We start from the raw sequence: 20,691 nt of genomic DNA, 5'->3' as shown, positions 1-20,691 counted from the left end.
ACAATTTTCATACTAATGAACTTAGTACCAGGCTTAACACCGAAACGACATCGGTGTACTGAAAAGAAAGTTGGCCAAAAATTAGAAAATTTAAAATTTTTCTCTATTCGTAGGATTTTAGCAATGAAAACGAGCCAATGAACCAAACTTTTAAAATCAAGATGCTACCACAATAAACTAACTTTGGGACATATTGAACATTTTATGATGTTAAAGAATTATGTGCTCGCTTCAATAATGTCGTCACAGTTACGAAATTGTTTTAACATACTATAAGATGAGCTTTTAACTCCCACTAGTAAAATATGACATAGGTTAGGTTGAAACGAGGTTGCAGATATTAATCTGCCCCATGCCACTATAAACAAAGCCAAATATGAACTAACGAGCATTGAAACTGAAATTGAAAAATTATTGAAAAAAATCGATATTTTCGAACTCTTCGAAGCATCTTATTGGAGATTGGCGGGCACATCTTAATTACAGCCTGTCTCCCACCTCTAAGCTATCAATTGCTCAGCTGTTTTGAAGAAGACAATTTTAATATGAAACATTGCAATTATGAATTAAATAAAACTTTACCTGCTTTTTGTCACAGCCGAGTGTTGAACCAAGAACCTTTCGTTTACAAAGCAGACGCTCTAAGCATTCATTGACATCACTATTATTTCAGTCTTCGGTCATTTCATTCTTTCAATATTTGCTAACAATACAAAAGCAAAGCATTTTCTAACTTTTTCCATCAAAGACGGCCATTTGTTTAGGTCTGACATATTCTATTTATAGACACAATGTTATCAGTAGTGAAAGTGTGCATAATTAAAAATAACATTAAGCCAAAAAAAAGTGTATAAGCTTTTGCGGCACAGAGCCGGCACAAACCCAATGTCCCGAGTTCAAGTCTCGAGCCAGCAAAAAGATTTTTAATTATTTCATACTTTAAAATTTTGGCCCACATTATTCGGCGCGTTTGTGGGGAGTTAAAAAAAAATAAAAAAAAAGTACATTGCTCCACTAACACTTGGAGCAATGAAACTTAGGCACCGGTATAGGAAAGCTGTGGTCTACTGTTAAGTCCCGCTCGAACCCCGTTAGACGAGATGACAGGACCTCAGTCACTTTTGGCGACGTAACCGTGACTGATCCGAATAGATGCGGTAGGTTGTTCAACTGTCAATTTATTCTGCATCCCGAGAGTGACAGGTCAAGGAGTACAGCCATTCGCCGTATCCGTGGTCTCCGAGTCGATGGACAGCCATCACAATTTACCGTGGGCGAAGTTGTGAATATTATCCGTGGCGCCAAATCATCCAAGGCGTTGGGCCCCGACCGGATCTCTACACTGATGCTGAAGAATCTGGATTTACCTGGAGTTGAGTACCCGACTACTGTCCTCAAACTCTCTTTGAACACTCTTATAGTCCCCGATGTCTGAAAAATGGGCAGAGTGATCCCGCAACTGAAGCCTGGAAAGGACCCAAGTTTGGGGGAGCCGTACAGACCGATCTACTTTTTCTCATAATCGCTTTAGGCATTACTCCTCCCGAGGCTCGTACCTCGTTCATTCAGTAATAAGTTTCAGAAGTGGTATTGTCGAGGATAATATGCCTTTACCCATGCTTGGTAAAGTGTTTGCTTATTCCAAAAAAAATAAGTTTAAGTAAAATTACTAACACCACCTGAGTTTTTAACTATTTAATCTATACCCATGAAAAATAAGTTTTATTTGTACAAAGTTAATTTTCTAGCCCCCTACGAATTTTTTATTAAACGTGAGTAAAGATCATGAACTGACGTGTAATATGCAATCAACTTATATTTACGATAAGCCTTTTCTGAGTGTATCCTTTACCGACATGAGTATCCGATTCAAATTTTGATCACTGGTTGGTTCTTAGTTTTGTTTCACAGATGACTGTCCAATTATTTTTTTTTTAATATTCTTTTTTTTTACATTTAAAGACGCTTTTATTTGTAAGGATATTTTGCGTCTTTATCTACGGTACACTGTTGACTTGTCTGAAGGTCAATTTCCTAATTTTTAACGATATTTTGACCTTCATTTAGGATTTTTGTTTTTAAAATAAACAATCCTTAATAAATAGTTTGAAAATTTATCCATCTTTCAATTAAGTTTGCTAATCTCTATTTTAGTTTGAAAGGGGCCTCAACGCCTGTCAAAAATGTTTAATTGGTGCTTGAGACTACCTAAATAAGATCAGGGTGCTTTAGCGATTCAAATAATGAAAGCTTTTCATAACGAAAGTTATGGATTTTGGACTGGGAAATATGGGTTCTGGATCCCTGTGCTCCTTTTAGATTGGTTTTTAAAAATAAGCTTTGTATTATGTGGACGACATAAAAAAGCGGTACAACTTGTTGGTATGAAAAAGTCACCATGTTCCCGGGCTACAGCCATTTGGAACTTTGGAGAAGGCTGCAAAGCCTATCAAGTAGTGTGTATGGAAACTCTTGATACTACCCAATATAACGAGCTGCCGCGCAAAGAAAAACTTTTGGCTCTTCTATGTTTCATACATGAAGCGAATGAGCTTGTAGCTTCCAGGAACGCAAGCATTTGTCCTTAGAATGCGTCCGGTGCAAAACAAAGAACTTTAACCACAAACTTTTTAATTCCTTTAAACAACGAAAAGACTCCAGATTTGCAGTCACGTACAGTCGAAGCCGCTTAATTGAACATCCTTTAATTGAAAAGATCGGTTAATTGAAAACAATCACTAGTTCCAATTGATTTTAAGAACCTTTTAACATATTTCATTCCGCACAATTCAATGATATCCACTCTGCTTAATTGAAAACTTTAATTATTACATGTAAGGACGGTATAAAGTCGGCCGACCTTTTGCTATCCTACATCACATTGGATAGCCAGGTTAAGTCATCGAAATTATTAGTGTGTTGGTAAAAAGTCGAGTCCATATCTAAGGTTGGTCGGAAATGTAACAAAAGTTTCATTCAATTCATTTATATCACCATGGTAATTAGAAATTGCCTTGGATTTTCCAATCCCGATATCGTTTACAACCCTCCACTTGCCTTTCGTGTCTAATGCCGATTAATATTTGGATGAATATTATTGCGATCGAACTACACGTCCTATTGGAGGGTATTGAGTTGGTGGGCCGGTCGCAGACTCTGTTCTAATTGTGCATACCAGTTTCGTAGTCAACTCCAATAGACCTTTTATTCGATACCCATTTTGTGACGTTGGACATTTATGCCCGTTTTGGGGGTTTTTGGGGTTGGGGAGGCTCCGTAGACACCTTGGATCAAATTCTTATAACAGATGTGAACTCAGCTTTCAAATATCTTTCGTTTGATCCCATATTGTCCCAATCGGTAAACATGTCTTGTTGAGGGGTTTTGGGGGTGGGGAGGCGCCTCAGATACCAAGGAAAAAATTTTTATATCAGCATTGGACTCTACCTTTAAATAGCTTTCATTTGTTATCCATATTTTCCCAATCGGTAAATTTGTCCTGCTGGTCCTGGTTTTGGGAGGTAGGGAGGAGGGCCCTCAGACACCAAAAAATAATTTTTTGTGTCAGATTTGTATTCCACTTTTAAATACCTTTCATTTGATACCCATATTGCTGAAAGTGGTTAAAGTGTCCTGTTGGGTGGTGTTTTGGGGGGTAAGGGGTCCCCGACACCTAAGGTAACATTTTAATGCCAAGTTCGTACTCTACTCTTAGGTTAGGTTAGGTTGAAAAGAGGGTGCAGATATAAAGAAACATTTAAGTTTGGAATTCCGTGCTACTTACAAAATCGTTAATTGTTTTCAATACCACTCCCCTAAGTTGGTTCATGTCTGATATTGTGTCTCCACCTAAGTGCCGGTATCTGTTAGACACGGAAGCCGGGCAATGACAAAGGAAATGCTCCAACGTCTCATCATCTTCCCCGCATGCCCTACACATGCTATCAACTGCCGCACCGATTTTACATAAGTGAGCTCGTAGTTCTATGTGTCCCGTTATGATACCAATAGCTATACTGACCTCCTTCTTGCTTTCTTTCCTCGTCTTTTCACGATCTGAATCCCCCCATAGGATTTTCGCCGTCCTACCGACCGTTTCGCTGTTCCACAATAATGCATGCGCATTCGTCGTCCACCACCTTAACTCGGACTGCGTCGACCCGAAAGGCTTCGGGTTAACCAAGTTTATTGACGGCAGTCCTCTGGCCTTCACCGCCAAATCGTCTGGCCTTTCATTTCCCCTTACTCCGTTATGGCCCGGCACACAAACGATGTGAATTTTGCCATCCTCAGAGAAGGCGTTAATCTCCTTCTTACACTGCAAGACTGTTCGTGACCTTACCGTCCTGGTTGTTATTGCCCTTATGGCAATTTTACTGTCGGCGTTAGCACCACACCGCTTCACGCATTCCCTGATCGCCCGGATCTCTGTCCGCAGGACCGTATTCTACTCTTAAATACCTTTCATTTGATACCCATATTGCCCAAAGCGGTGAAAGTGTCCTCTTGAGGCTTTTTTGTGGGACCCCCACCGAGAATTAAGAGTGAAATTTGTATACCAAATTCGTACTCTACTCTTAAATATATTTCATTTGATACCCGTATTGTCGCAATCGGTATATATGTCCGTTCGGCTGGGTTTTAGGATGGGGCATCTCCCCATGTTATTTTACCACAAAATTTTTTACGAATTAAGTTTTTTTGGGGTACCATAAGGAGGCAATTTGCTTAAATCGGTGCACGCATCTCCGAGATCTGGCGTTTTTGAAAATTGGGGTATGGGGGAGGGTCCGCCCCCCTTCGGATATCAAAAAAAAAATCTACCATCCGTGAAAATTTCATGAAAATCGGTTCAGCCGTTTTTGAGTTTATACGAAACAGACAAACAAACAAAGTGCAACAATATCATTTTTATATAATAGAAGAATCCATATCTTGTAAATACAAAACCTTTAACTTACTGAAGTTGTGCTAATGGAAAACATTCTTAATTCAACAAACTTCGGTTAATTGCAACATATTTCAATTATCCGGACGTCGCACAAATGAAAACATCTGATAATTGAAACAAATTTCTTGTATTTTGGTGTTTTCAATTAAGCGTATTCGACTGGTGGCAATGATGTAAGATTCGTGGATGGTAGAGGGCACTGTATGGATGATTGAGTTTATTGATTGCAGAGTAGAATTCATGAAAATGTCATATAGTTTTAAGGAAATAAAGCCATATACAGTTTTTCTTCAAATTTTTTTTTTTTTAATATTTAATATTTTTCTCTCTTTTGATAAACATAGATTGTGTTTTCTTAATTTGTTCTCTCAAGTTTTATGTTTTCATATTTACTTGTTACTGATTATTAAATTAATTATAATAATAATTTTTTAATATTTTTGTTTTTTTTTTGTTTAAACTATGCCTTATAGTATTTAAAAAATATATAGTCTTTCGTATCAATTTCTAAAAAAAGGAGTATAAAACATTTTACAAATAATATTTTGATATACACATTCATTTCATATTCTTTTCCTTGGCTTTTGGGCGAAATGTTTCTCTTACATAATTTGTTTTAAGGAAAAACTCCAAAAACCCATGATCAACAACAAATCTCTTTCCTTCTTAAACAATATAGTTTCTTTTTTTTTATTATTTTTCACTTTAAATAAAGGTGGGTAAATATTAAATGAATTCTTTACTTTAAATTTTATTTTTTAATTTAAAAATATTTTCCCTTTTTTTCTTATAAAAGAAAAAAAATGATTTAACCACCATTTGAAAAAAAAATATTTGTTACTTTAATAAACTTAATTTCAAATGTACAAAGTAATGGAGAAGAATAGAAGAGGAGATTTTTCTTTTCATTTCGCTTGCTTGAGTGGGTGTGGGTGTGTGTGTTTCGGGCGCAGGATATTTGCTTTTACATACTCGTTTTATTTTGTTGTTTTTTTCTCCTTCTTGTTTACTTTAAACGTTTTTTTGTGTCTTACTAAGCTAAAGAGACTTCTCCTTCTTCTTCTTCTTATGTAAACAGTGGCAAATGATAAAAATCAAACCCTCGATAGCCCTTGGCTGCCAGCCATATGTAAACCACATGATAGGCACCTGGTATAAAGCATATCAGACCGGCCACAAAGAAGACAACTCCCTGTGATGTATTCGCCGGATCGGCCACAGCAAATGTGCCCATCACAAAGAGGCCAGTGCCCACAATAAGCAGGGTGACAGCAGCCAGGACTGTGCGCCAATTTTCTCGTACTTTTGGATGCCGCCAACAGTAGGTGCTTACTTCGTCTGTGGAGATGTTGCCGTATTCCTGTATGAGCGAGTCACTGTCACGTGACGTGGTATCTTCGGCATATTTGTTGTAACCCCTGTAAAGGTGAAAGAGAAACACAAAACAGATGTAAGTCAAACCAAAAATAATTTAAATTTTTTATACAGAAAAAAGTGTTAAAATTAAAAAAAAAAAAAAAATTTATTAAAGGAATTATTGGATAATGATATCGAGCCATAGAACCTAAAGATGGAAGTATGTTTAATTTGTCATTCCGTTTGTAATAGATCAAAATATCCATTTCTATATATACACACTCATAGAAATTTGTTAGTAAAAACAGCAAAAATGTTTGCTGTAACAGCAGAAAGTATGCTAAAAATGGAACAGCAGCAATTTGTTGCTAAAACAGCAAACATTTTGTGCTGTTTTCGAATGTAAACAAGTAAAAAGGTTTTACCGGGCCGAACTTTGGATACCCACTACCTCAGGTATATATGTAAACCACCTTTCGTTAAAATCCGGTGAAAAATGCTTACCTTAAGCCCCATAGCAGCTATATCGCAATATGTTCCGATTTGGACCAAATAGGTACAAGTCATTGTTCAATTGTGAATAACAAAATATTGATCATTTTAGTAGCTATATCTAAAAAAACCAATCTGAACCATATACGACAAGGATGTCGAAAACGGACAATAAATGCGCCTTTTATGGACTCAAAACTTTAAATCGAGAGATCGGTCTATATGGCAGCTATATTCAAATCTGGACCGAAGGATGGTGAAGGTCCCAGCACAACTCACAGTCCCAAAATTCGGCGACATCGGAAAATAAATCCGCTTTTTATGGGCCCAAAATCCTAAATCGAGAGATCGGTCTATATGGCAGCTATATCCGAATCCGGATCGATGTGACCCAAATTGAAGGGCCTAACATTAGTAACGGTCCCAAATTTCGGCGAAATCGGACAATAAATGCGCCTTTTATGGGCCTTAGATCTTAAATCGAGAGATCGGTCTATATGGCAGCTATATCCAAATCTGAACCGATCTGTGCCAAATTGCAGAAATATGCCGAGGGGCTTAACTCACTGCTCCAAATTTCGGCGATATCGGACAATAAATGTACCTTTTATGGTCCCAAAACCTTAAACCGAGAGATCGGTCTATGTGGCAGCTATACCCAAATCTGGACCGATCTGTGCCATATTGCAGAAGTATATTGAGAGGCTTAACTTAACTCACCGTCCCAAATTTCGGCGACATCGGACAATAAATGCGACTTTCATGGACCCAAAACCTTAAATCGAAAGATCGGTCTATATGGCAGCTATCTCCAAATCTGGACCGATCTGAGCTAAATTGAAGAAGAATGTCGAAAGGCCCAACACAACTCACTGTCCCAAATTTCGTCTACATCAGACAATAAATGCGCCTTTTATGGGCCCAAAGCCTTAAATCGAGATATCGGTCTATAAGGCAGCTATATCGAAATCTGGACCGATCTGTGCTATTTTACAGAAGTATGTCGAAAGGCTTAATTTAACTCACTGTCCCAAATTTCGACGACATCGGATAATAAATGTGGCTTTTATGGGCCTAAGACCCTAAATCGGCGGATCGGTCTATATGACAGCTATATCCAAATCTGGACCGATCTGGGACAAATTGAAGAACAATGTCGAGTGGCCTAACGCAACTAACTGTCCCAAATTTCAGCAAAATCGGATAATAAATGTGGCTTTTAAAGCCTAAGACCCTAAATCGTCGGTTCGGTCTATATGACAGCTATATCCAAATCTGGACAGATCTGGGCCAAATTAAAGAACAATGTCGAGTGGCCTAACACAACTCACTGTCCCAAATTTCAGTAAAATCGGATAATAAATGTGGCTTCGAAGGCCTAAGACCCTAAGTCGTCGGATCGGTCTATATGGGGGCTATATCAAGATATAATCCGATATAGCCCATCTTTGAACTTAACGTGCTTATGGACAAAAAAAAAAACAATCTGTGCAAAATTTCAGCTTAATATCTCTATTTTTAAAGACTGTAGCGTGATTTCAACAGACAGACGGACAGATATGGCTAGATTGTCTTAGATTTTTACGACGATCAAGAATATATATAGTTTACTGGGTCAGGAATGCATGTTTCTGTCACCATCCTTCGGTGGTGGGTATAAAAATCCCTCATATCAAGGAAAATATCTTTCAACAAAGGAAATCTTTCCTTAAGAAGTTGGAAAATTGATCATCTTTAAATTAAGTTTGTTTATCTTTGGTTTGAATCTTTAAAATTTGGACAAACATTTTTTTTACCCAACACCGTAGGATGGGGGTACACTACTCTAGTCATTCCGTTTGTAACACCTTGAAATATTGATCTGCGTTCCCATAAAGAATATATATTCTGGATCGTCTAGACATTCTGAGTCGATCTAGCCATGTCTGTCGAAATCACGTTAGCGGTCAAACGCGTAAAGTTAGCCTCTACATACTTACTATTGATATAGGTCGTTAGAGATTGCAAATGGGTTTATCGGTTTAGATTTGAATATAGTCCCCATATAAACCGATCCCCCGCTTCGACTTCTTCAACCCATAGAAACCCCAATTTTCATCCGATTTGGCTAAAATTTGGAACAAATACTTCTGTTATGACTTCCAACATCCATGCCGAGTATGATCCCAATCGGCATATATCAGACTATAAACAAATTAAGCCCTTATATAAACCGGTCCCCGGATTTGACTTCTTGAGCCCTTAGAAGCCTCAATTTTCATCCGATTTGGATGAAATTTGGAACAAAATCTTGTATTGTGACTTCCAACATCTATGTCAGATATAGCCCCCATATAAGCTGATTCCCACATTTGACTTCTTCAGCCCTTAGAAACCCAAAATTTCACCTGATTTGGCTGAAATTTGGATCAAAAACCTATTTTATGATATACAAAACAGTGTCAAGTTTTATCCGAATCGGTCAGTATGGTGATAAAGGTACACCTAAGTACCGAAGTTAGCACGCTTTTACTTGTTGCAGTTTACGTAGTTGTCAAAAAGTTGATAAGAGTTTGTGTAGTGTCCGATAAATTTATGTTTTCAAGGCCCATTTCCATTATTAAGAAAACGGTATGCAAGTGATTTCGCAATCAAATTTGTTGCTTTAGCCTATTCTTAATTTGTTTTTTTTTTAACTATTGTAGAATGAACTTTAATCAAATATATTTTTTTTACACTTTTTTTCTAAAGCAAGATAAAAGTAACAGCTGATAACCGACAGAAGAAAGAATGCAATTACAGAGTCACAAGCTGTGAAAAAATTTGTCAACGCCGACTATATGAAAAATCCGCAATTACTTTTTGGGCAACCCTATACAACCAATTTAATTTCTTGGAATTCATTTTAATCTGATTTAGAAATTTTCACAGCGTCATGAATTGCATGATTTATCATAGTTGTGATTAAATCATGACATGGCGAAGAGAAACAGAAAAATTACTCAAATTGTCAAACGGTTAAGTCATTCAAATGGGCCATCTACGCAGTGCAGATTTGTTTGTTTTGTTCTGAATAAGCAAAACGCTAAAAAACATCATCATAATGAATAAATAAAGGGAAAATTATAGTTCTAATGACAATAAATAAATAATTGTTTCTTAAAGAGTTTTGCAGTCATAAATCAACAATGCAAAAAAAATCAAATTAGATAATTAAAATTAGGTATTTAATATGCATACACCTTGAGCAAATTGTTGCAGCAAGCAAAGAAATTTACATTTTGTAATGCCGGGACAGTGAGTTGTGTTAGGCCCTTCGACATCTTGTTGCAATTTGGCCCAGATCGCTTCAGATTTGGATATAGTTGCCATATAGACCGATCTTTCAATTTAAGGTCTTGGGCCCATAAAAGGCGCTTTTATTGTCCGATTTCGCCCAAATTTGGGACAGTGAGTGAGTGTTAGGCTCTTCAACATTCTTGTTCGCTTTGGCGCAGATCGGTACAGATTTGGATATAGCTGCGGTATAGATCGATTTTTCGATATAAGGTTTTGGGCCCATAAATGGCGCATCTATTGTCCGATTTCGCCAAAATTTGGGACAGTGAGATATGTTAGGCCCCTCGACATCTTTCTGGAATATAGCACAGATCGGCCCAGATTTGGATATAGCTGCCATATAGACCGATCCCTCGATTTAAGGTCTTGGGCCCATAAAAGGCGCATTTATTGTCCGATTTCGCCGGAATTAAGGACAGGGAGTCGTGTTAGGCTCTTCGACAACTTTCTGCAATTTGGCCCAGATCGGTCCACATTTGGATATAGCTGCCATATAGACCGATCTCTCGATTTAAGGTCGTGAGCTCATAAAAGGCGCATTTACTGTACATAACATAACATTTGATTGCGTTTAGACTCTCAGTCATTGTGTCCGCCATTACTTGTCACTGTGTGTGATCGGTAAACAAGCTGACAGACCGAAGGAAGAGGCAACTATAGAGTGTACCTTACTGGCAGATAGAAGGAGTTCCACTTTAGGTTCTAATTTTTTTACGAACTGTTCTACTGTAAACATTCGTTGTTGGACTTTTAAAAGCGATCTGAAGAGTTCAAAGGTAGGAACTAGAAGGCGACTTCCTTGTCCTGTGGTATCACAGTGGTGGCAGGCTGCCACTTAAATTAACCTATTCTTCACAAGGATTCTGGGGCACGGTGGCGTCTTAAGTTAAAATAGTTTTTAAATTTTTGTTATTATACCCACCACGTTTGCAACACATCGAAATATCAATTTCCGACCCTACAAAGTATATATATTTCGGATCGTCGTAAAATTCTAAGACGATTTGACGATGTCCGTGTGTCTCTCCGTCTGTCCGTCCGTCAAACTGTTGTAATCACTCTAGAGCCTTCAAAAATTGATATATTGAGCTGAAATTTGGCACAAATATGTCTTTTTGATGCACGCTGGTTAAGTTGTTGATCGGGCCAAATCGGACCATATGTGGATATAACTGCTGTATAGACCGATCTGACGATAAAGGGTCTATTGCCCATAATTGCTTTAGTTTTTATTCGATTTCGCTGAAATGTGAAACAGTGACTAAATGGTTCAAATCGGAATATATTTATATATAGCTGCCATATATACCGATCTGCCGATATAGGGTCTGAAGCCCATAAAAGCTTTGTTTATTACCCGATTTCGCTGAAATTTTAAATAGTGAGTAGTTTTACGCCTCCCAACATAGGACCCAAATATGGTTCAGATCGGACTATATTTAGATATAGCTGCCATATAGACCGATCTCCGGATTAAGGGTCTGAAGCCAATAAAAGCTTTATGTTTTAACTAATTTCACTGAAATTTGAAGCAGTGAGTAGTTTTAGGCATCCTGACATACGACTTAAATATGTTTGAGATCGGACTATATTTAGATATAGCTGCCATTTATACCGGTCTGCCGATAAAGGGTCTGAAGCTCCTAACAGCTTTATTATTTAACCGATTTCGCTGAAATTTGAAACAGTGGGTTATTTTAAGCCTCCTGATATCTGATATCCGACCTAAATATGGATCCAATCGGACTATATTTAGATATAGCTGCCATTTAGACCGATCTGCCGATATAGGATCTGAAGCCCCTAAAAGCTTTATTTTTTTACCGATTTCGCTGAAATTTGAAACAGTGGATAGTTTTAGGTCTCCCGACATCCGTCGTAAATATGGTTCAGATCGGAATATATTTAGATATACCTGCCATATAGACCCATCTCCCGATTAAGGATCTGAAGCCAATAAAAGCTCCATTTATTACCCGATTTCGCTGAAATTTGAAACAGTGGGTTATTTTAACCCTCCTGTTATCTGACCTAAATTAGATCAAATCGGACTATATTTAGATAAAGCTGCCATATAGACCGATCTGCCGATAAAGGATTTGAAGCCCATAAAAAGCTCTATTTTTCAACCGATTTCGCTGAAATTTGAAACAGTAAGTAGTTTTATGCCTCCCAACATAGGACCCATATTTGGTTCAAATCGGACTATATTCAGATTTAGCTGCCATATAGACCGATCTGCCGATAAAGGTTCGGAAGCCCATAAGAGCTCTGTTCATTAGCCGATTTCGCTGAAATTTGAAACAGTGGGTAGTTTAAGGTCTTCCGACATCAGTTCCCAATATTGGTTCGGATCTGACTATATTTAGATATAGCTGCCATACAGACCAATCTCCCGATAAAGGGTCTGAAGCCCATAAAAGCTTTATTTTTTAACCAATTTCGCTAAAATTTTAAACATTGAGTAGATTTACGCTTCTCAACATTCGACTCAAATATGGTTCAGATCGGACTATATTTAGATATAGCTGTCATATATATCGATCTGCCGATAAAGGGTCGGAAGCCCATAAGAGCTTTATTTATTATACGTTTTTGTTGAAATTTGAAATACAAAATTCAATTAGACCACTCATTGTCCGTGCCGAATTTGGATGCATATGTAATCCAATTTTCACGGGATTGTGGCGAAAGGGGGTTTACATATATACCCCAGGTAGTGGGTATCCAAAGTTCGGCCCGGCCGAATTTGTTTGTGTTTTGTTATTGGTTTGTCCTTTATCTTATTACTCTCAGTGTTGTATTGTGAGTTGGATATGTAAATTTAATATTACCTGCAATATCTGAAGGTAGTTGCTACATTGCTCTGAACAACTCAAGGTTGTTGTTATAAAGAAAAACTACAACAACAGCAACAACAAGAAAAGCTACAACAATTTCTTGTCATTAATAATTAAGTACTCGATTTGTCTTTCCTTTGCCAAGTCTTTAAGTGGCATTAAGACATTTTTATTTTTATACAACTCAAATGAAAAAAATAATTATAATAATAATTCATGTGCAAGTATTTGGAATGGTATATACAGACAGACAGACGGACTACATTGTATTTATTACTTATTTCATTATTTAAATAAAACGCATATTCATGCATAATAAATTCCATTGTAACTAATATAGACAATGATGACAGTGTAGACTGAGTTCCCTCCATTAGCGCTCGCCGCCTCATTCAACTCTTCTGTCCTAATATTCATTTCTAGTCTTTGGTTTTGCATTCGCAACTCGTAGTTATTGAATGACGCGACGTATACTCCATTTGATTCAATTCATTGCATATTTAATGTTCATGTCTATCTCTCCCTCTGGCGGTTAGGCATTTTTGTTTTTCAAAAATTCTCTTACAAGTTGTTTTCGACTGAGTGAGGGAATGTTTGTAAGTATCTGGTGTGCAAATATTTGTTTTTTTTTTTGGATTTATGACCATTTAAAAGGCGCATACCTATTCGATTATATCTAGCCATATATGTAAGGCAACTTTGAGAGCGTCAATCGATATGCGAAATACAAATTCATTAGATATGAATCGAATCATTTAAAATTATGTGCTTTACATGCAAAATCATATGAAGCACTTGCCACACAAGTTTTCGTATCAATTAATTTGTATTTTTTTTTTAAATATGAACAATGTTATTGGGTGCCTAAAATTGCGGCGTGTGCCTAATACGCATGGACGGACAAAATTTAATAGATATCAGTACATAATAGAGAATTGGTGGAGTAAGTAGCATGATATGGCAGTAGGCATCTGGAAAGTCCGAATTCTATAGCGATAATATATAGTATATGCTCTGACAGATGCACTAGAAAAAGTACAAGGCCGACCCTATTGCCTTACAGGAAGTGCAATGGATTTGGAGAGGTGTCATAGTGAAAGTTGTTGCGTTGAACTATAGTTGCCTTTATACGAGACATGAGTTTCGATGTGGATTTGTAGTTATTCGTCAGTTAAGACAACATATTCAGCCCGGTGGACGTGAGGGTAGACACAATCTATTACGGATCTCGACGTCAATAAATCTCCGGGCCCGGACGGTATATCAACACTTGTCCTTTGTAAGTGTTCTTCGACGCTTGCTCGTCGACTACGCAACGTTGCTATCGTGCGGGAGTTTTCCCGGCGCGTTGGAAGGTTGCAAACGTTCAGCCTATCCCCAAAAAAGGTAGGGCGAACAACCCTATGAATTACCGGCCAATTGCAATATGCTCCACGCTCTCCAAGGTTATGGAGAGTATGGTAACCATCATCTTGTCAGATACTTAGAGTCCAATGGCCTTCTTAGCGACAGACAGTATGGGTTCCGGAAAAATCGCTCTATGGGAGACCTAATGGCATTTTTGTCGGAACGATGGAGTCGCTCTATCCAACAGTTTGGTGTGAGTAAGACACTTTTATCAAAGCTTGTCGCTTTTGGAGTCGTTAATAACTTCGTTCGATTTATATCGCGCTTTCGCAGAGATTGCACTATACGAGTTGTTGTAGATGGGTTCTCATCAGATGAGAATACATTGACCGCAGGTGTGTCACAAGGCTCTGTCCTTTCCCCTTCCTTTTTTATACCCACCACCGACGGATGGGGGTATATTCATTTTGTCATTCCGTTTGCAACACATCGAAATATCCATTTCTGACCCTATAAAGTATATATATTCTTGATCGGCGTAAAAATCTAAGACGATCTAGACATGTCCGTCCGTCTGTCCGTCTGTCTGTTGAAATCACGCTACAGTCTTCAAAAATATAGATATTGACCCTATTTTGCACAGTTCTTTTTTTTTTATCCATAAGCAGGTTAAGTTCGAAGATGGGCTATATCGGACTATATCTTGATATAGCCCCCATATAGACCAATCCGCCGATTTAGGGTCTTAGGCCAATAAAGGCCACATTTATTATCCGATTTTGCTGAAATTTGGGACAGTGAGTTGTCTTAGGCCCTTCGACATCTTCCGTCAAAATGGCTCAGATCGGTTTAGATTTTGATATAGCTGCCATATTGACTGATCTCTTGGTTGTAGGTTTTGGGGCCATAAAAAGCGCATTTATTGTCCGATGTTGCCGAAAATTGGGACAAAGAGTTAAGTTAAGCCCCTCCACATATTTCTGCAAGTTGGTCTAGATCAATCAAGATTTGCATATAGCTGCCATATAAACCTATCTCTCGATTTAAAGTCTTGGCCCCATAAAGGCGTATTTTTAATCCGATTGCACTGAAATTTGACACACTGACTTATGTTATGCTTTTCGACATCCGTGTGGTATATATTTCAGATCGGTTTATTTTAAGATATAACTACTAAAAAGACCAATATTTTGTTATATACAATTGACCAATAACTTTTACTTATTAGTATCTGGTCCAAATCGGAACATAGCTGCTTTGGGGCATAAGATATGAATTTTGCACCGGATTTTGAGGAAAGGTGGTTCACATATATATCCAAGGTGGTGGGTATCCAAAGTTCGGCCCGGCCGAACTTAACGCCTTTTTACTTGTTCTTATTTTCATTGACGATTTATTGGGTCAGACTTCGAAACCAGTCTACTCTTTTGCCGATGACAGTAGTCTGTGTCATTCATATTCATTCGACCATAGGCCCAGTCATCAAGAAATTGTGGACAGGAGGCGCATTATGGACGAGACGCTCACCCAGGATTTGTTGGCCATTTCCGAGTGGGGTAGAATGAACAGAGTAGACTTTAACGCACAGAAGACGCACAAGCGATTCACTGACCCACTACAATCGTCGATATCTATCGACGGTATAGATATTGAACAGTCAGATGCTCTTGATGTTCTGGACATGAAGATATAATAATGTCCGTTGGTAAAAAACACGTATTCGAAGGGTCAAAAGAAGCATTCAAGTGTTTGGGCTTTCTTAAGCGGTGCAAGAAATATTTCACCTCTTTTGATCTTCCCAATATCTTTACTACCTACGTCAGGCCGAGGATGGAACACAACTCTCATATATGGGCAGGAGGTTCAAAATCATTCTTGGAGCTACTTGACCGGGTTCAACGGAGAGCGACGGTGTTGATTGGAGACAGCAGGGTATCCAACTCTATTGCTTCTCTTGAACATCGTCGGAATGGGGGTAGCGTTGCATTGCTCTATTGTTATTTTCATGGCGTGTGTTCCAGGGATATTCGTATTCTTATCCCTGATGTTAGGATGTTCACCAGTAATACAAGACTTGCCAGGAACTCACACCCGCTCGTAATTGATTGGTCAGTCGATCGAACCATGGCATGGTATGTGGAATCGACTTCTGGCTAATGTCTTTCCTACCGACATTGACGTTCAGAAATTTAAGACGCATATCTATGCCAACGCAATGCACTGTATATATAGGGGACATCCCCTGCGTGTTGGTAACGTGAAAAAAGGTATGGTCTAAATCGGTTCATAACCTCCTATCCGATTTGGCTGAAATTTAGCATGAAGTGTTATATCAGTTCATAATCTGATATAGCCGCCATATAAACCAATCTTCCGAATAGACTTCTTAAGCCTCTAGAGGGCGCAATTCTTATTCGATTTGGCTGAAATTTTGCATGACGTTTTTCTTTATGTTTTCCATTAACTGTGCTAAGTATGGTTTAGATCGGTTCATAACCTGATATAACTGCCACTGACATTACCCGTGTTGTTATATGGTTCTGAGGTATGGGTAAGCAGACGAGGCAGTATTTGGAGTGTTTGAGAGAAAAATTCTTCGTAAACTTTATGGACCAGTTTGCTTTAATGGAGAATATATGCGTCGCATGAACCACGAGCTGTATTACGACGATAGCATAGCTACACGTATCAAAATACAACGGCTGGGTTGACTAGGCCATGCTATCAGAATGGATGAAGAAGCTCCAGAAAACACAGTGGTACACGCAAACCGGGACGACCAAAAGCCCGATGGAAAGATCAAGTGATGGAAGACGCCTTGAAACTTGCTGTCAAGGATTTTAGAAAGAGCGTAAAAGATCGAAGCGCTTGGCTATTCTACGTTCGGCAAGTGGAACAAATGTTTTGTCATAGCCCATTAAAGTAAAGTAAAGTTTGCGATCCTTAATTATACCCAACACCGAAGGATGGGGGTATATTGATTTTGACATTCCGTTTACAACACATCGAAATATCCTATTCCGACCAATTCCTATCAAGTACATATATAATGGTCAGCGTAAAAATCTAAGACGATCCAGCCATGCCCGTCCGTCCGTCTGTTGAAAACCCGCTACATTCTTTAAAAATAGAGATATTGAGCTGAAACTTTGCACATATTCTTTTTTGTCCATAAGCAGGTTAAGTTCGAAGATGAGCTATATCGGACTATATTTCCAAATAGCCCCCATATAGACCGATCCGCCGATTTAGGGTCTTAGGCCCATAAAAAGGCGCATTTATAATCCGATTTCACAGAAATTATATGCAACGACTTCTGTTGGGCCCTTCGACATCCTTCTTCAATTTAGCCCAGATCGGTCCAGATTTGGATATAGCTGCCATATAGACCGATTTCTCGATTTAAGGCTTTGGACCCATAAGAAGCGCATTTATTGCCTGATGTCGCCGATATTTGGGACAGTGAGTTATGTTAGGCCGTTCGATATTCTTCTTCAATTTAGTCTAGATCGGTCCAGATTTGTATATAGCTGTCATATAGACCGATCTCTCGATTTAAGGTTTTGAGCCCATAAAAGGCGCATTTATTTTCCGATTTTGCCAAAATTTGGGACAGTAAGTTGTGTTAGGCACTTCGATATCTTTCTTCAATTTGGCTCAGATCGGTCCAGATTTGGATATGGCTGCCATGTAGACCGATCTCTCGATTTAAGGTTTTGGGCCATAAAAGGCGCATTTATTGTCCGATTTCGCCGAAATTCGGGGCAGTGAGTTGTGTTAGGCTCCTCGACATTTTTCTGAAACTTGGCCCGAATCGGTCCAGATTTGGATATAGCTGTCATATAGACCGATCTCTCGATTTAAGGCTTTGGGCCTATAAAAGGCGCATTTATGTCCGATTTTGCCAAAATTTGGGACAGTGAGTTAAGTTAAGCCCCTCGATATTTTTCTGCAATATGGTACAGATTGGTTCAGATTTAGATATAGCGGCCATATAGACCGACCTCTCGATTTAAGGTTTTGGGGTCATAAAAGGCGCATTAATTGTCCGATTTCCCCGAAATTTGGAACAGTGAGTTGTGTTAAGCTCCTCGACATTTTTCTGAAACTTGACCCAAATCGGTCCAGATTTGGATATAGCTGCCATATAGACCGATCTCTCGATTTAAAGTCATGGCTCCATAAAAGGCACATTTATAATCCGATTTTACTGAAATTTGACACAGTGACTTATGTTAGGCTTTTTGATATCCGAGTCGTATATGTTTCATATCGGTGTATTTGTAGATACAGCTACTAAAAAAAATCAATTGAACAATGACTTGTACTTATTAGTATTTGGTGCTAAGCGGATCATATTTCAATATAGCTGCTATGGGGCATAAGGTATGAATTTTTCGCCGGATTTTGACGAAAAGTGATTTACATATATACCCGAGGTGGTGGGTATCCAAAGTTCGGCCCAGCCGAACTTAACGCATTTTTACTTGTTTTTAATTAAGAAATAATTTTATTAAATTTTATTTTATAGCCATAGCATTCAAATATTGTGTAATCTTGTGTTAATATCACAAGCAAACACAAAGCCATACATATGTAGGCAGGCGCACGCCACGATGAAAAAATATTAGGGTGTGCATTTAGTTTTCTGTAATTACAAACAAGTAAATGTGTGCTTAGTTCGGCCGGGTCGAATCTTGCGAATCCACCACCATGGATTCTGCTAAAGTATGGGAGTTATATTTGATTATAAAACGATTTGGACTATATTTGGCACAGTTGTTGGAAGTCATAACAGAACACTGCATACAAAATTTCAGCCACATCGGACAAAAATTGGGCCTTCCAGGGGCTCAGGAAGTCAAATCGGGAGATCGCTTTAATTCTCATAGCCGTAGTGGTTGCCTCACACCTAATCTGTATGTCAATGGGTCGGATATCTAGAATAGTCTCCGTTGCCCTAGTGGGCGTGGCCCTCATCGCTCCAGCTATGCTAAGACAACATGTTCTCTGAACCTGTTTAGACCGTACTTGGCGCAGTTGTTGGTAGTCATACAGAACACTATGTGCAAAATTTCAGCCAAATCGGATAAAAATTACAGCTTCCAGAGGCTCAAGATGTCAAATAGGGAGTTCGCTTTATATGGGAGCTATATCCAAATCTGAACTGATATGGTCCATTTTCAATCCCCAACGACCTACATCAATATGAAGTATCTGTGCAAAATATCAAGCAGCTAGCTTTACGTGTTCGACCGCGTATCGTGATTTTGACAGGCGGACGGACGGGCGGACATGGCTAGTTCGACTCAGAATGTCGAGTTGATCAAGAATTTATATACGTTATGGTGTCCTAGATCAATATTTCGAGGTGTTACAAACCGAATGATTAGATTAGTATACTAACATCCTAGGGTGGTGGGTATACAAAATTACATGAGTTATAGTATATCTTCATACGAATGGAAGCGTCTATGTAATTGGCTCTAAAAGCATTTCCCGACAACATTACCCAGAATTTTCAGATTTTCTTAATATTTCTTTTCAAAGTTTACATCAAAGCTGCATTTGTTATAAACTCTGTCGCCTGAATGACCCTAATATTGAAGTAGCCCAATTAAGTATATTTAAATTATGTTCCTTTAGCACTTGGAGTTTACCTGCTGGCACGGTCAGTCGTTTACCTACCGTCAATGTGGGCTGGAAAACATGTTTTAATTTCGATGTTGGTCTCATTAAAATTTACCAAAGCCTTTTGCTCAGAGAAATACTATCAAAGTGCAGCCAAAAAAAAAAATATTTGCATGTTAATGCAATTTTTGCCAGTTTGTTGTTTGTATTAAATTGTACAAAGTACTTGTACAAAGATTGCGTCATATTTGAATGACGCTTGATTTGTACAATGGATATACTATCGATATCTTTTTGATTTGTTTACATATTATGTGAATATACAAAATCAACAAATCGATACAAATATGTCATATTTGTATTGTGGTGTTGTGTCAGATTTAAGAACACTTTTCAATAGAATGTCTTTATCGATGCAACTCAGCATCCGTTCATATAGGCATACAGCCTACACTCATGCTTGTATGACAAAATAAAAGATTTTTGGATAAAAATTTAGACGAGTAGCACATTTATTTAAGTTATGATGAAGGTCATATTATAGCAGATTATTTATTGTAGATAGGAAAATGTTTTCAGAAAATTTTAATTATAGGGCTGCTTTATTATTTGGCATACTCGTGTTGGAATAGAAATATTTCATAGCCATATGGCAAGTGTGCTGAAACAAAATTTGAAACTTTGATTTATTATATCCACCACCGTAGGATTGGGGGTATATTCATTTAGTCATTCCGTTTGCAAAACATCGAAATA

General features: G+C 38.1%; 1 protein-coding gene across 1 annotated transcript in view; it reads right to left on the bottom strand.

The window, feature by feature from the left end:
* Nucleotides 1-5,273: 5,273 nt before the first annotated feature.
* LOC106092003 (transmembrane protein 134) overlaps nt 5,274-20,691 on the bottom strand; it is a 106,979-nt gene continuing 91,561 nt past the window's right edge. The window contains exon 2 of the mRNA XM_059360984.1: nt 5,274-6,369. Within this exon, the coding sequence (XP_059216967.1) occupies nt 6,018-6,369 (352 nt within the window). The 3' untranslated portion in view covers nt 5,274-6,017. The remainder of the gene's footprint in view (nt 6,370-20,691) is intronic.

Source organism: Stomoxys calcitrans, chromosome 1, assembly GCF_963082655.1.
Source record: "Stomoxys calcitrans chromosome 1, idStoCalc2.1, whole genome shotgun sequence".
Taxonomy (NCBI): Eukaryota; Metazoa; Arthropoda; class Insecta; order Diptera; family Muscidae; genus Stomoxys; species Stomoxys calcitrans.
This window is presented reverse-complemented; position numbering and strand designations above follow the sequence as displayed.